Source organism: Sinocyclocheilus rhinocerous, unplaced genomic scaffold (assembly GCF_001515625.1).
Source record: "Sinocyclocheilus rhinocerous isolate Xijiao unplaced genomic scaffold, SAMN03320098_v1.1 scaffold1763, whole genome shotgun sequence".
Taxonomy (NCBI): domain Eukaryota; kingdom Metazoa; phylum Chordata; class Actinopteri; order Cypriniformes; family Cyprinidae; genus Sinocyclocheilus; species Sinocyclocheilus rhinocerous.
In genome coordinates this window covers 138,870-155,292 of record NW_015640500.1, presented here as the reverse complement: position 1 = coordinate 155,292, position 16,423 = coordinate 138,870, and the positions used below count along the sequence as shown (strand labels likewise).

General features: G+C 35.6%; 1 protein-coding gene across 1 annotated transcript in view; it reads right to left on the bottom strand.

Moving 5' to 3' along the window:
- mpp2b (MAGUK p55 scaffold protein 2b) overlaps positions 1–4,808 on the bottom strand; it is a 25,297-nt gene extending 20,489 nt beyond the window's left edge. Inside the window, exon 1 of the mRNA XM_016569433.1 lies at positions 4,363–4,808. Coding sequence (XP_016424919.1) covers positions 4,363–4,435 — 73 coding nt within the window. The 5' untranslated portion in view covers positions 4,436–4,808. The remainder of the gene's footprint in view (positions 1–4,362) is intronic.
- Positions 4,809–16,423: the final 11,615 nt, after the last annotated feature.

Here is a 16,423-nt window from a genome sequence, read left to right as displayed (position 1 = left end):
TGTCTGTCTGTCTATCTATCTATCTATCTATCTATCTATCTATCTATCTATCTATCTATCTATCTATCTATCTATCTATCTATCTATCTATCTATCCTGGGCCATGCGACCTGATAACAAGTTATCTTAGCTTCTAACAGCTTTCTCTACATGCAAGGTTACAACCATTTGTAATGTTTTTTGTGCATTTCTCCAAAAATCATTCCAAAATCATCTGGAGAATCCTGCATTATATTTAAAGTAGTGCTGTCAATAGATTACAATTTTAATATGATTAATCACACACTTTTTGTGTGATTAATCGCAATTAATTGCACACTTATTATGAAATGTACTATTTATCTTGTTTAACACGTTCATTTTGTCATTATTTATTTACTATATCCAGTAACCCATAGGAAAGAAAAATCAAAAGTGAGATCTCTTTAACATCTCAAATATTTCTCCTAGACAGAAATGAGGTTACTTTAAGATCAAATGGAGATTTTTGCTTGAGTCTCCTGTTTCTCAAACTTGTCTCCTGAGACAAAAACTCTAACAATCTCACAATGGTCTCCTTTAAAGCTTTAAAATAGATCTTTTTCCTTTGCTAGAGACTCTGGATCTCTCACATTTGTCTCCTCCAAAGTTTAGATTAGAGATCTCAACAACATCACACACTGTGCTTAGATTTTTCTCTTTACTTATGTAAATACTATGAGACAGCACTTATGTCTCATCTGGCTTTAAAGCGGTGGGATGTTATCAGTCTGGATTTAAATAAGCATGATGCGTGAGGGCTTTACACAGAGTTAAGGCTGCTCTGTGCTGCTCTGTGCCTGTAACGTAAAGCCCAATATCACCAATATTGTGAGGTAACCACCGAACCACTGCAGGAACAAAACTCATGTTTCTGACAAGGTTTTCCCCACAGCATTATGTTGTTATATTTCTGCATGAGTGAAATCACATATCACCACTAGAACAACTGATCAAATCACCTTCGCTCCATCTGCGATCTCACTGTAGAAGTGAATTACAATCTTTGAGTTCCTAGACACAATCTGTCATTACACCCATAATTCTCTCTGCTTATTTCTCAACAGCTTGTATAAACAGAGGACACATCAAATCTACAATATTAAAAGACTCATCTTGCTAGTCTCCCATAAATATGTCATTTTTGCTCATGTTTTGGATTGGAGATGTCAGTCCTGCTATTCATGCAATATACACAGCCGGCCTACAGGTGTGTAAGCATGTGATTGAATGTAATCATGCATTATTCAACAAGCAGATTGAATATTCATGAGGCCGAAGCTGCTTGCTGTGTTCAGGAAGGACACGTTGTCAATATATTGTCAGCCTCTCAAGTGCCATGGGAATAGAGTTAATTCCAGAATAAAAAGTTGTGCATACAGTCCTATAACACTGCTTAATGATCAAGGAAACTGATCATTTAAATGAGGAAACTGCATTTTTGTGAAAAGATGCAATGGAATGTATTCCACTTGTACATTATTGTATTTTGAACCTCAAAGAACGGTAGTTGAGAGAGAGAGAGAGGAAATCTGGAAATAAAGGAAGTTGTCAGGCTCATTCTCTCCAGGCAGCTGTAACAAACACAGGATGTGCTCTCATGCACAAAGCTAATTGGACACTGCTTTGTCATCTCTCTTTCAATGCACCCTTCCCTGTCTCTCCTCTCCACATGCACACAAATATTCTGTGCTAGAGAGGGATGTAAATGTTGGTGACAATTTCTATGAAGCCTGTATATGTAAAGGTATTCATAATGCATTCATAAGGTTTTAGATTTTAACAGCTGAATGTTAAAACCAGTTATAATACATTATAATACTTACCAATATACCTTTTAATATTTATAATCAATAATGTTTAAATTTTTACATTTTCAATTTTTTAATTAACAACAGAAATAGTACTCCTTGATCATGTTATCAACCTCAATGAGAATATGACACTTCTCTATACCAACATAATTTACATTTTACAGGCAAATGGTGTTGAATTTAAAGAAGAAAAAAGAAAAGAAAAGAATCTTCTTTTATTTGAAACTATATTTAGTGAGCTGTGGCCAGCTCGTGCTCCACGGGGGATTCAGCGTGCTGCTCCTGCAGACGGGTGTGTCTCAAGTCATCTCAGCTTTGCGTGATTGTGTGCTGCCTTTTGGGCCTGAGTCCTGGAGTTGAAAGCCCACTAAGTTCTGCTTGATTGGGATTTGGATTCATATCTGACTGTTTCTGTTGCAAAGTTCACGTTTGCGTCATCGCGCAAAGCCATCAGTCTACAAGTTGTCCGGCTTAAGCCATTTTTTTGTGTGTGTGGCTGTGTGCTACCATCTGAGCCTGAATCTTGGAGTTCTGGGCCCGCGTGGCTTTGTTTGATCGGGATTTGGATTTAAATCTGACTGTTTTTGAAGCATTGTCTACAAGTCGTCCGGATCAAGTCATCTCATTTGTGCGTGACTGTGTGTTGCCAGCCTGAATCCTGGAGTTTTAAGATCACAAAGCTTTGTTTGATCGGGATTTGGATTTTAATTTGACTGTTTTTGTTGAATTGCTCACGCTTATTACATTGCGCAAAGGCATCAGTCTACAAGTCTGCATTTCGGGTCTAAATTGGCTGTGTGGCGGGGATCATCGTCAAGAGCATAAGAGACTGGTACGTGTCTGCCTTTGCTTTACGGGCTTATTTGGACTTTTGTGGCCGTCAACTTGCTTGTGTACAGTATGCGGTGTTTAACCACTGGAAGCATGTTCTTTTTAAGTTTGTTTTGGGCATTTTGTCAAGTATATACAAGTGGCAGCGGGTTTGCTTATCTGTGTAGAAATAAAGGAAAAAATAATGCAAATTCTTCCAAATATAAATAACAGTAAGAATGAAAACAAATTATAAACACTAAATTTGATGACAACTAACAGGTAAATAGCTACACTAGAGCACAGAATATATAAATATAGTTTGGTTTCAAACAATATTTATATAAACTACAGCAATAAAGCAATTATGACATATTATGGAGTATTTACTAACTCTGTCATTTTTGAACAATATAATGGGATGTTGTACCCCATGAATTTTATGTATTTTGGTTTTTTGAGATGCGCTTTATCTAGGGAGGTAAATTATTGTACGCTTAATATATTTTTTTGTTTGGGGCCGATGACTAGAATTAGAGTGAGTAACTCAGTTAAACGAAGGAGTTTAATAGTAATAATGTTATTAATGTCTGGGAATGTATCTCCAAACCCAGGACCTCACGTTGCTTCAAACTTTACTACACCAGTCAAATTGAGATCAAGGTCTGGATTGGGTTTTATACGTTTAAATGTTCGTAGTCTGTTGCCTAAGTTAATTCTAGAACTTCTTTAGAGAACTCTGTTGTCCTTCAAACTTCTCAGGGGAGCCAAATTACCTCAGTGTCAGAGTAAAAATATCTGGGTATTATCATTGATAACAAATTATGTTTTGGTCCACATATTAAGTATCTGAGTAAAAAATTCAAGAAGAAGTTAGGGTTTTACTTTAGAAATAAGTCATGTTTCCCATTTAAGGTGAGGAAAAAACTAGTGTCCGCTGCATTTTTACCGATTCTCGAATATGGGGATGTAGTTTACCAGCATGCCCCTTCTTACCTTCTTTCTTCCTTGGATGCTTTGTACCATGGTGCTCTGAGATTTATTACTGATTGTAAATTTTCAACTCATCATTGTGATTTATATGAAAGAGTTGCATGGCCTTCCTTGAGAATACGGAGAAAAATGCACTGGCATTTGTTGATATATAAGGCAATTTTGGGTTATTTGCCAAAGTATCTCTGTTGTTTTATACAAAGGACTTTATTTGGAAATTATTCATTACGTTCTCAATCAAATTACAATCTCTGTATGCCTTTTGTCAGAACTGAGCTTGGTAAAACCTCTTTTAAATATGCTGCAGCTTCAGATTGGAATCTTCTTCAAAAGGAGATGAAGTTACAAAACTTGGTGTCTTATAATTATTTTAAGTCTTTATTATGTAATCTTGAGAGCAACTTAATGGTGTGTAATTGTTTTTAACCGGTTATATGTTGGTTTTGTAATGTATGTTGTAACTACGTTGTTTATTTGTATATGCAAACTCGGCTGCCTATCTTGGCCAGGACACTCCTGGAAAAGAGATTTTTATCTCAGTGAGTCTCTTCCTGGTTAAATAAATAAATGAAGAAAAATGAAGATATCAATCAATTCATCCATCATTATTGTTGTATGTACTGTTCTAGTTGCAAAACCATGATAAAAACTGAAGTCCCTATTCCTCCAGTCAAATCACAGCATGCTTTTAAAGAGCTGATCTGATCTTACGCTCTCTGTGTCTTACCTCCTGGACCCTCTAGAGAACTGCTCGATCCAATCTCCTCCAGGGACGATCTGTTATAGAGACTCCCAGCCATAGTTCAATCTTTCTGAAACCTCTTTTCCTGCCTCTAATTTACCTGCGTTCCTTCCCTCTTTTCTGTTCCTTCACTTTTTTCACCTCTTTGACGTCAGCATTAGTTTCCAGAAAGCCTCCCCACCTCTCATTCTTCCTCTCCCTTGCTAGATCTTCAGTTTCTTGACTGTTCCCTCCCTGTCTTGTGACACCTCAGGCTTCCTTGCTCTTCCCATTTTTGCCTTCCCTCTTCATCCCCCCTACTGTAAGTTTAAAGTCAGCATAAACGGCTGGGCTTTCCGCCTCCTAATATCCTTCTATCTGACTCTAGCAACACAGATTCCAGATACACAGGTTGCCAGAGAATTTCAGCCTCCTCCCCATCACTCCCTCTCAGCTGCTGAAGACTGTGACAGACTCACCAAGAAAGCTCAACATAGCTGTAAAACCAAACGCAGAGACCTAATAAGAGACGACAATGTAAAAGAGAGAGAGACTGAATAGAGAACAACAGAGGAAGAGAAAATGGCTCATGCGAACAAAGAGTGAAGCGGAAATTCTCCTTAGGAAAAGAAGAATCACTTGAGAGCTCTTTATAAAATGTAATCTCCTTAAATGTGTCTCCTATGAAATTACATAGAAAGTGGAGACTTATTTAAGTCTCTTGGATCTCTGTTGTTTTATTCGTGAGAAAATCTTTCCGATGAGTTCTCAACAATGTCTCAAACCCTGCCAAGATATGTCTGCAATCAGAAATCAATATGAAATTTCAATTTGAGGTACCTCTAAGATGATCTGAACTATCCTATGCACATTTATTTTGTCGTTAGCTACAGTAAAGGTGGTAATGTTATCCTAAATAAATAAAATATTATTTTATAAACGGTGAAAGTATTGGAGTGTTTGCAGTGCTATTGTGGTGAGATGAGTGGTTGTTATCGTTGATGATCTTTTAATATGAATTAACCAGGCATGCAAAAATAACAACACTTGGCATATAAAATTCAACGACTTACAATCAACAAATAACTAAAAAATATATTTTAGATTACAAAAATTACAGAACAAGTCAAATTACATATTACAATCATTTAAAAAATTAAAAAATTTGTTAATGTATTAGATTTCATGAACTAACAACTAACAACATATTTCCTATTAATCTAGGTTAATGTTAATTTATAAATATACTATGAATCAGTTTAAATGTTTGCTAATAATGCATTAACTAGTTAAGTTTTTGGTTATTTTTTACAACTTAACATGTTTCAATTACATAAGTATATTAGTATGCATTGGTCACTACTGACAAATGTATCTTGTTGTAAACTGTCACCCAAATAACTTAAAGAGCTACAACAAAATAAAACAAGAGGCAGAAAAATGTGACTGCGTGCTGTATTCATGCCACAATGCATGCTGGGAACTTAAGCACCAGTACGGTACTGTGGACATCACACTATTACAGTTAATCTGTAAATAAACATGAGATGTCTGTAAATAGACACAGATAATAAATACAGACACAGATAATCACTGTGATTCTACAGCACAATGCTGCTACATCAATTATTCCCTGTTTTTGTTCAATGTGAAGTCACAGTAAACTATTTATTTATATTTAACTGCAATACACTGTAGAAATACTACTGTAAAAATTGCAAGAACTATTATCCAACAAATACTGTAAATTCATGCCAATTCATACAGATGATCAAAGTGTACTTTGTTAACATACACACTGTAAACAAACTGTAAATCTAAACCTTGTAATAATGGATAAATACAAAACTAAACAAACCACATGGTGCACATTTCTAACAGCTGGCTAAAGGAGTTGTATGTATGATCAGTTAGTTGTCATGATGTTGGCAGCCAGTGTTTACTTGTGGCTGACTGGACCTCATTATCACAAGTGTCATCAAGTGGTGATATGAGGCTTGTATCTTTTAAACAGATCTAGATGAGTTCATATAGTGCTAAATGAGGACTCTGGATGACACTGACACTTCAGTAATGGCAAGGAAAGCAGTTTCTTTAGGTGATCGGGTGAAGGAAATACATAGGTTGGAAGCCAGCACGTCCCCTAAGGGTGATGATGTACCAAAATCTTGAATGTCAATGCTCACAAGTTAAGTGGAAATTTGATTGGGCACTTTCCAGTGCTCAGAAAGAAATCTTGTTAGTGCCATTGTGCAACAACAGGCACCAAAAACTACAGGCACTGACATCCCCTATAATGAAGACCCTGGACAGTCTTGTCTTAACCCACTTTAGATCCTAGTTCAGATCAAGATATTCTGTCAAGCACCACTTCATTCAGTAATTGAGTAATTGAGCTGGCCTTCTGGATCAGCATGTTTAGGTGCTTACAATCTGCTGAAATGGTATTGCTCCCTCAGCAGACCACAGTGCAGAAAGGCATGCAGGATACTACAGACTAGTAAAGCTACAGGTTTAAAACTTGGGCAGCTTCTTTAAGTACAGCCACATTTCAAGAACATTTATTAGTCTAAGCTGTCTGTTCAGAATGATTCCAAGCTACATCTACTTCAACGTCAGTGTACAAGTCCTACATAGAGAGCCATGAGCTACCAACGTGCCCTTATCCCTAGGTTGCACCAGAGAGTTGTAATTAGTAAGTCACTTTGGATAAAGCGAATCTACCTAATGGCCACTTGGGTCATTGACATGCCAAGTTCTTAGAAATGTACTCTTTGTATTCATCTTGGCTTCATATGGCTTTGAAAATCTTTTATACCATTTTCAAGAAAAGTTTAAATGTAATGTCATATGCTGTAATCATTAAGTAATACAACATATTTGTCATTAAGTAATACAACATATTTTACCGAGGTCCCCCTCGGTAAAAATCACGTTCCGGGCCCCCTCTCCCTCATCGGGCCTTTGGAATCGTCCTAACTTAGTCTCTTTCCAAAACCTTCACCCTCTCTGCTCCTCTTTGGTGGAATGAGCTGCCAGCCTCCACCCGAACTGTTGAAACCATCACAACTTTCAAGAAGCAGCTGAAGACACACTTTTTCCGCCAGCGCTTAACCACCCCACACCCTTAAACCAATTCAATCGCATTCAATTTCTCTTCTGTACATTTCTCCTTTGCTCTAGCTTGTTTCCTAATCTATCTTAGAGGCTAATTTAGCCTCAATGCACTCCCAATGACAGGATTATGTTAATATTGGTAAATATCAGGTCTAAAGTCCTTGTTTCTTTTTATTTTACAGTCTACAAAACCTACTGAGTAGACATCAGAGGACAGAGAGCACATAGCCAAAATAAACGTCCTGAGGTAGGTAGAATGGCTGCAGCCCCAGAGGGAGGAACTCAGCATTTGGGTCACTAACCTGTGAATAAGAGTAACGTGTCCCAGGTTGCACCATTTGTTATTCACACAAATGGCAAGTTCACTTAATTTTTCTTGGTCTCTTGGTCTCTTTTCTCTCTGTGTGCACAGTCCATTCAGTGCGATCACAGAGCTGAAAGTATCGGCTCTGAGCCAAGATTCTGTGCAGTGTAAGAGATTACAATGTGTGTATTCTTGTGACTGCTGGTCAGCACTGAGAGCTCATTCATTAAATACCAAATACCTGCACAATAACAGACGGATGGTAATGTCTGTTAAAAGACATACAGTTCAAGGTGATGCTGATTTAAAGGGCACTTTAAGTATATATTCTGGGGTATCTTTATTTAAACTACTTGGTAATGGTAACATTTTACAGTAAGGTTAGAATTTGTTAAAGGGGTCATATGATGCGATTTCAAGTTTTCCTTTCTCTTTGGAGTGTTACAAGCTGTTCGTGAATAGATAAGATCCCTAAAGTTGCAAAGACTAAAGTCTCAAAACCAAAGAGATATTCTTTATAAAAGTTAAGACTCGTCCACGCCCTCCTAAAACACCTCGTTTAAACACGCCCCCACAAGTCTACGTCACTGTGTGGGAAGATTTGCATAACTCCGCCCAAATGTTGACGCAAAGAAAAAAGGCGTAACTTTATTGTTGCTGCCACCGCCGCCGCCATGTCGTGGGGATGCTGTGTTTCTTTGCGAAAGCGAAAAAAGAGGAGAAACAATAATGTACAGTATGTGGAAAATAATGTTTTTTTAACCTTAAACCGCATAAACACATTTCATTACACCAAATACACAAAATAATGTTCTTTTTAGCAACATCATATGACCCCTTTAACATTAATCAACACATTTGGTATCAGAAACTAACAATGAGCTAACCATTTTTACAGCATTTATTAATCTAGGTCAATGTTAATTTATGTATATATGTACTGCTGTTCACTGTAAATTCATGCTTGTTTAAAATACTTTAAAGTAATGTTCATTTATACAACTTTAAAAATGCTACAAAATGTATTAATACAGTATATGTATAAATTAATATGAACCCATTCATAATGCTGTAAAAGTATTGTTAATTGTTAGTGCATGACACTTAAAACATTAATGTTAACAAATCAAATTGTAAAGTGTTGCTAATTAAATTAAAATAACTTTTAATCATTTTATAATTTCTCCATTATAAAATACTTTTGAGTTATTGAATTGCAAAAAAAAAAATTTTTAAGTGAAACTTCTGCACCATTAGAGGGACAAACAGAGTTGCAAAAATCGTTTCAAAAACTTTCCCATCTTCAATTGTTTAGAAAGAACAGTCCCACCTCAAACTACAAAAATTGCACACATCTCTTTTAATTATATGATTGAACCATGATGTAACATTTTTAAAATCAATATTGTTGAATACCTACAGTATATACTTTTTACTTTATAATATTTTGTGTTTATTATTTACTGTATTATATTTGGTTTACAGATGTAGGTTTTCATGTCATGCTTATATTTGTTAAATTATTTTACATTTATTTTTATACTACTTGTATTGTTCTGTTTCTGCTTAGTCTTTATTCTTTAAAATTTGTACCTGCTATAAATTCAAAGTGCTTGATTTATGTTATGTTACATCATCCCCTTCTCAACACCAAGTCCCTTGTTCTCAGAATAGTTTCTGTATGGGAGGATGTGATCATCTCTCTGTTTTATCTTTGTTTCAACAAAAGAACATCATAACAGAACAATGCATTGATTTCATTCTGTGTAGCTTTCCAGAGAAATGCAGTAATATATTGACTCAAGTGTCTCTCCACTGAAACCTAAGGTTTGAAGCTTGGCAGATGTGTGGATACTCAGTGAAGCACAAACATTTAATCCCAGTTTATTGTGGGGTTTCAGCCAAAAATGGCTGACTGGCTTGTTATGGTTGCCACTGACTTTCCCTCCTCATTATATCACAAAACCTCTTGTGGACTAACAAGGTTTTGGACTGGTAACAAACTCTAAGTTCAGTAAATCATTAAGATAATGCATCTTACCTGAGTCTGAGCTGGCGGATGCTACTGGCATTTTCGTTTTCTTTGAGTGTCTGTCCGTGTACCAAATTTGTCAGAGGCCAACTACAGAGAGAGAGAGAGAGAGAGAGAGAGAGATTCTGTGTGAAAATCACATGGTCAGCCTGAGTATTTACCCCAAATCCACCCTCTCTGCAGAGAGCTGTAATGCATTCAGTTCTGGATAGATTACTTGTAGTTAAATTGCAATTAAATTGTAGTTCATTACTGAATACAAATTACATGGTAAAAACTGTAGTTAGTAACGAAATTGTCGCGGCCGGTGAAGTAAACAAGGAGGAAGGATCTAAATGCAGATTTTTTTTATAAGCAAAACAAAGAAAATACTCTAATAAGATAAACCAAAAATCACAGGAGAAGATGAAAAACGGGAGCACAGGAAACAAAAACATAAAGGAAAACCAGGTGGATGAGGTGGATATATATATATTCTTTATTATCAACAACACGACATGCACTAAATATCAAGGTTTCTCAAACTGGGGTTTGTAAAATAATTGCAGGGAGTTTGTAAGTTGATGAAAAGCAAATTCATTCAATCATAAAAATGTAAATTTAAAGAAAAAAGAAACACTTTTAAAATAAAAATAATACTTGAACACTAAAAAATGATATTTTTTTATTTGTTTACCTACATGTCAGTGTGACTATTAACCGACATTAGAAAAACATGAATATGCAAATTATTAAATTATTGAAATATTAACTTAAAATCTCAGGGGGGACTTCAAGTAAATATTTACGGTCAAATAATGCAATAATGTAATCCATAAAAACTACCTGTAATCTAATTAGAAGCATTTTAAAATGCAATATAATCAAATTATAAACACTTTTGACAAAATAATTTTTCACTTTATGCATAACTATGAATTCAGATCATTTCATGTAAGCAAACAAACATTTATTATAGACTTTCAACATTTCACATAAATAGAAATAATCACAACATGCAGTCTCTTGTTCCCTCTTGAGAAAGTTGTGTGTAACACTATCCTAGTGGGAAAATAAAATAAATGTGTGATGCCATGGACAAATATAGCAACTCTTTCACACAATTTTAGCTGCACACCTGGACACACACACACAGTTAAATGCCAATTTATACCGGGGAGTTTAAAGGCGCTATCTTACACATCTACACACACACTGCGTTAAATATAGCTCTCACTGAAGCTGTTAAACTCTGACTGTGCACCTCAGCAAGACTTTGCATAACCCAACTGAATGTGCGTGTGAGAGAGAGAGAGAGATTGTGTAAGTGTGTGTGTGTTACGCTCCAATGCTCTTTACCAGTCTCCTTAGCTCACTGTCAAAACCAAACCCTAATCACAGAAACACGACAGCATTTGAGCATGGAGAACTACTAGCATGGTAATGCAGAGTTTCTGGAGACCATGAGCAGGGTGTAATATTAATGATAACATCAAAACATAAATCAAAAAGTTTCCCTTTGGTTTACAGGACAAACCAGATCATTGTTAACAGCAAAATCATGATTCTGTATAATCCTACTTCAGTAACAGGAGTAAAAAAAATCACTGCTTTTTTGTAATTAACAGTAAAGCTCTTGTAATATCATTTTGCAGAGGTAACTGTATCAGGTGACATGTTTCGTATTTAACAATTTTAAATATATAAATGATGAGATTTCTGAAAACAACAAAAACAATTATTCAAAAGTGTGGTTTTTCAACTCTGCCTCTATCTGCATTTCTGTGTATTTCTGCATTTGCTAAAGCACACATTAATGTGACCAATTATAGCTTGACCAATTATGATGGATTTATTTTTACAGACACACAGCTTTTCATTTCAGAAGACGTTACTTAATGGACTGTAGTCGTGTGGATTACTATTGATTATTGTGATGTTTTTATCAGCTGTTTGGACTCTCATTCTGACGGCACCCATTCACTGCAGAGGATCCTTTGGTGAGCAAGTGATGTAACGCTAAGTTTCTCCAAATGTTCTTATGAAGAAACAAACTAATCTTGAATTGCCTGAGGGAGTGTATATTTTCAGCAAATCTTCATTTTTGGTTGAACTATTTCTTTAATACTATATACTGCCAGCCTACTATATTTTTAAGTAGGCTAGTATTTGAAACAGTATGCAGTATAGTATATTATGGTGCCTCAAACATAGCAATAGTCATTAAAGGAACACTCCACTATTTTTGAAAATAGGCTCATTTTCCAACTCCCCTGGAGTTAAACAGTTGAGTTTTACCGTTTTCGAATCCATTCAGCCGGTCTCCGGGTCTGGCGGTAGCACTTTTAGCTGTAGCTTAGCATAGATCATTGAATCTGATTAGATTTGAGCATCTTGCTCAAAAATGACCAAAGAGTTTTGATATTTTTCCTATTTAAAACTTGACTCTTCTGTAGTTACATCGTGTACTAAGACCGACGGAAAATGAAAAGTTGCGATTTTCTAACTCGTTATGGCTAAGAACTATACTCTCATTCCGGCGTAATAATCAAGGAACTTTGCTGCTGTACCATGGGTGCAGCAGGCGCAATGATATTACGCAGCGCCTGAAAATAGTGCCCAGCTAGAAAAATATAGAAACTCTTTGGTCATGAGCGAGATGCTAACGGTCTAATCAGATTCAATGATCTATGCTAAGCTACAGCTAAAAGTGCTACCACCAGACCCGGAGATCGGCTGAATGGATTCGAAAACGGTAAAACTCAACTGTTTAACTCTAGGGGAGTTTGAAAATGAGCCTATTTTCAAAAATAGTGGAGTGTTCCTTTAACACTGAGTGATATATTCTGTGTTATCTCTCTTTGTTACCATCTCTCTCTCTCTCTAACATGTCTGTTGTGACATTGGCTTCCCTCAGTGGCAGAAAACCCAGCAATCAGCTCCTCCTGCCAGCACAGGAGCCTGAACACAGCTGTGTGTTTGTTACTGACAAGTGAGATAAAAGACACAGGAGTGATAGACAAAATTACATGTCTTAACACAATAGAAAGACAAGAATAGCATCTTGAAGCAATCCTGATCTCAATAAAGACACGCTCTATTCAATCTCAACAAAGCTGAGTTATCTCTACAAAAATCGTGAAGTCTGTGCCATTGGTGTTACCAAATGAGATTCCTGGTCTTTTTGTTCTAGATTCATTAGTGTAAATAACTTGCTTTGGAACAACTCAACACAATCTTATGGCAATTTGTAACTATTATACAATTATACAATCTGCTTGAGCTCCACTGATGGTAAGATTTAGAGATAGGTTAGAGGTGAAACTTCATGCTTACTTTTTTCCAACATTCCATACATTTCTGTACAAATCACATTGTACAAATTACATAAGAAATCGCCACCTCGTATAAGATCATTTCTTAAGATCGGGCTGGCTAATTAAAACCATAAAAAGCATTTTCGTTACTTGAAATAAATTAAACACTTGCTGTAAAAAAATATATATTAAATGAAAACCTTACATTTCTTTTATTTCAGTTGCCAAGGTAACATTTCTCATTTTCATTTAGTTTAACTTGATTTATATTTTAAACTAATAAAAATGACAAAAACACACAACAAATTACTATTAACTTAGTAATAAAACTAAAATTTAAAAGGAAAATATAAAATATAAAAATTTAAATAATTCAAAATATTAATAAAAACTATAATAGTATCTCAATGCTACTAAAATAACACTCGGCTGATTTCACTTAATGTTTTAGCTTAATGTTAAACAATAGTCAGATTGACAGGTGGGATGCTGCTGTCTGTGCGTTCTTAAAAAAACATTTTAACAATTAAACAATTTAGCTAGCCTACTATACATAAATTGATTAAAGTAATCAAATGTAAAAAATAAAGCACTGCATAGACTTCACCATACAAATTAAACATAAATTGATTCATAACAAAGTTATGAACAATATTCAATGAAGAGCAGTGAATAATTCTCTCATTTTCTTTTGTTGTTTGATTAACATATGATGGCAGACAGCAGCAGGTTGATACAGTAGAATGCTGTCACGGAATGCACAGATACTGACTAGCATTCGTTTACTTTTCAAACTGTTTATTTTCACTAAAGACATAACTGACTGTGTTTAGTAAAAACTCACCTAGATGGACATTTTGGCACATACAAAGCACAAAGTAGCCTGTATTTGTCCGTGTTTCAGTCCGTCACGAATTGCGCACACAGAAAGCGCTTGGGGTCCAGTGTCTCTTCCGCAGCTCAGTGTGATTTTAACTCTTTTTTTAGTATCAAGCAAGAACGGCAGGAGACTGTTTATGACAGTCACGTTACATGATTCGACTGATTTGGATGTTACATAGAAAGGGCGACTGCACACCACATTAAGTAAAGGAACATTCATGATTTCATAACCGCTGGCCAAAATCAAAAACGAAACTAAAATTAAATAATAGTTGAGAGCAAGGGGGCCCCCTGGTGTTTCGGGGGCCCTACGCAACATGCGTACTTTTTGTATAGGGAGGAACGGCTCTGGCTGTGGTAAGGATCTAAAATTCAAGACCTCCATTGTGTTATTCATGTGTTATTTGCTACTTGCCATTTACTGTTGCTTCTTAACACAGAGCAAGACTGTTCTAAGGTCACCTCTGCAATCTGCAACCTTTAAATTAACTGACTAATCTCTTGAACATCAGCCCTCCACCACCCGATTTAAGTCTCATGATGTGGTCAAGGTTCCAAACAGGTCACCCAAACCGACCCTCTGTCCACCACTGTTCGGAAAAAAACAGGTCACCAATAAAAACAGCGTGTTTCTGCTTCCACTCAAAAAAGGCATTTTCAAAATGATATAATAAATGATCTGTGGAGTATTTTCAGCTGAAATTTCACAGACACATTCTGGGGACACCAGAGACTTATATTACATATTATAAAAAGGGGCATAATATGTCTCCTTTAAATAGTCACTGCACATTATGTTTAACATGGACAAAATTTCACACTATTAACAATCAATTTTAGCTCAGTTTAGGAACACAACTCTAAGAAACCAACGTTCAAAAAAGGCACAAACCCACTACTGGTGAATCTGGGCTAAAAATAGCCCCTTTCAGCTCCCTCAGGTTAGGCTTCTCATTACTTTACATTGGAGAATGGCTGTAACCAAGACAACCATAAGCACCTCTCACACACACACGGCTTCTTCTTTTTTTTCTTTTCTCCTTTGTGCTGGTTCACCATGGCAACATGGACTGCATTAAATAGTAATTACAATCTACACCAAGTAGTAGTTTTTGAGCAAAAGATGTGGGGTACAGTTCCTAATAATAAAAAAAAAGTTACTTCAAAAAGTTACTACATTTATAATTTAGCACAACATGATATGCCATTTATAAATTGGTTACTACTAAATAAAATATTAAGGTCATGATTTTCATTAAAATGAAGAAAATCCATTCTTTCACTAGAACAGAGTTTACCAAATGGGGGGTTGTGAGTTGATGAAAAGCTAATAAATAATTAATATCATTCATATAATTAATAATTAATATCAAATGTAACATCAAAATAAAAAATGGGCCACCACAATTATTTGAAATACAACTGAAATTGTGATATATCTTCTCAAATTGTAATTATCAAATTAAAAGACTACGATTTAATTAATAAACTATATTGTCAGTTGTCCTGCATGTTTCAGAGTGACACTGTGTTCATTTACACGCGGACAGTGTTTACAAAAAACCTTTTTCAACTAAAAATTGAAACCTTTTTATGCGTTTTGGCCATTTATTTTCATGAAAAGGGTGTTTTGGGGCAAACTATTGAGAACAGGTTTCAATTTGCAAGTTTTTGAAAATGATATCGTTATCCGCTCCATGTAAACTACAAAATTTGTGAAAATGGTGACGTCATGCGCATGCCTATTACGTGTTAAATCTATAGGCATAAGTGCGCAGGCGCTCAGTGTTTCTTTACAATGCAGCATCACTAGCTACTGGCCTGGCATGCATTATGCAGCATTTTTAGTTGTTTTCGCAGATCAGCTTGAACGGGAATTGTCTTGACACCGCTATTGTCTGTACACAAGACGTTTTATAAAATGTACCCTCAGAGTGGCTCAGTTCACAGTAAATGCTGCTTCTCGTGAACTCTATCTCTGCAAGCGCTGTGAGTTTAATGTGTATTTAGGAACGTGTCACCAATATCCTGCTGAAATAAAAGCTTGAAGATTTGACATGTTAAAAGCTTGAGGGTTTGAGTATTTGAAAGTGAAGAATTTAAGACATAAGCATTTGTACTGTAACTTTTAGTGTTATAAGTTTTACACGTTGGTTCTTGTAAAGAGCAAACCTAAGTGTGAACACACATAAAAGTGACTTAATTTTCTTATCATTGGAGTCTTCTTTGTGTCTGAATGTCTCAGCAACAGCAATGAGACATCTGCTGGCTATTATAAATGCAACTTTATGTGGTTTTATATTTTTCAGGATTTGAGGGTATTTTTCTAAAAATCATACATTTCCATACAAATCACATTCAGACAAGCACAGTTTTCCTCTATAGTTGTGTTTATATGTGTTTCTTCTAATAATAAACATAGATGACATATATATA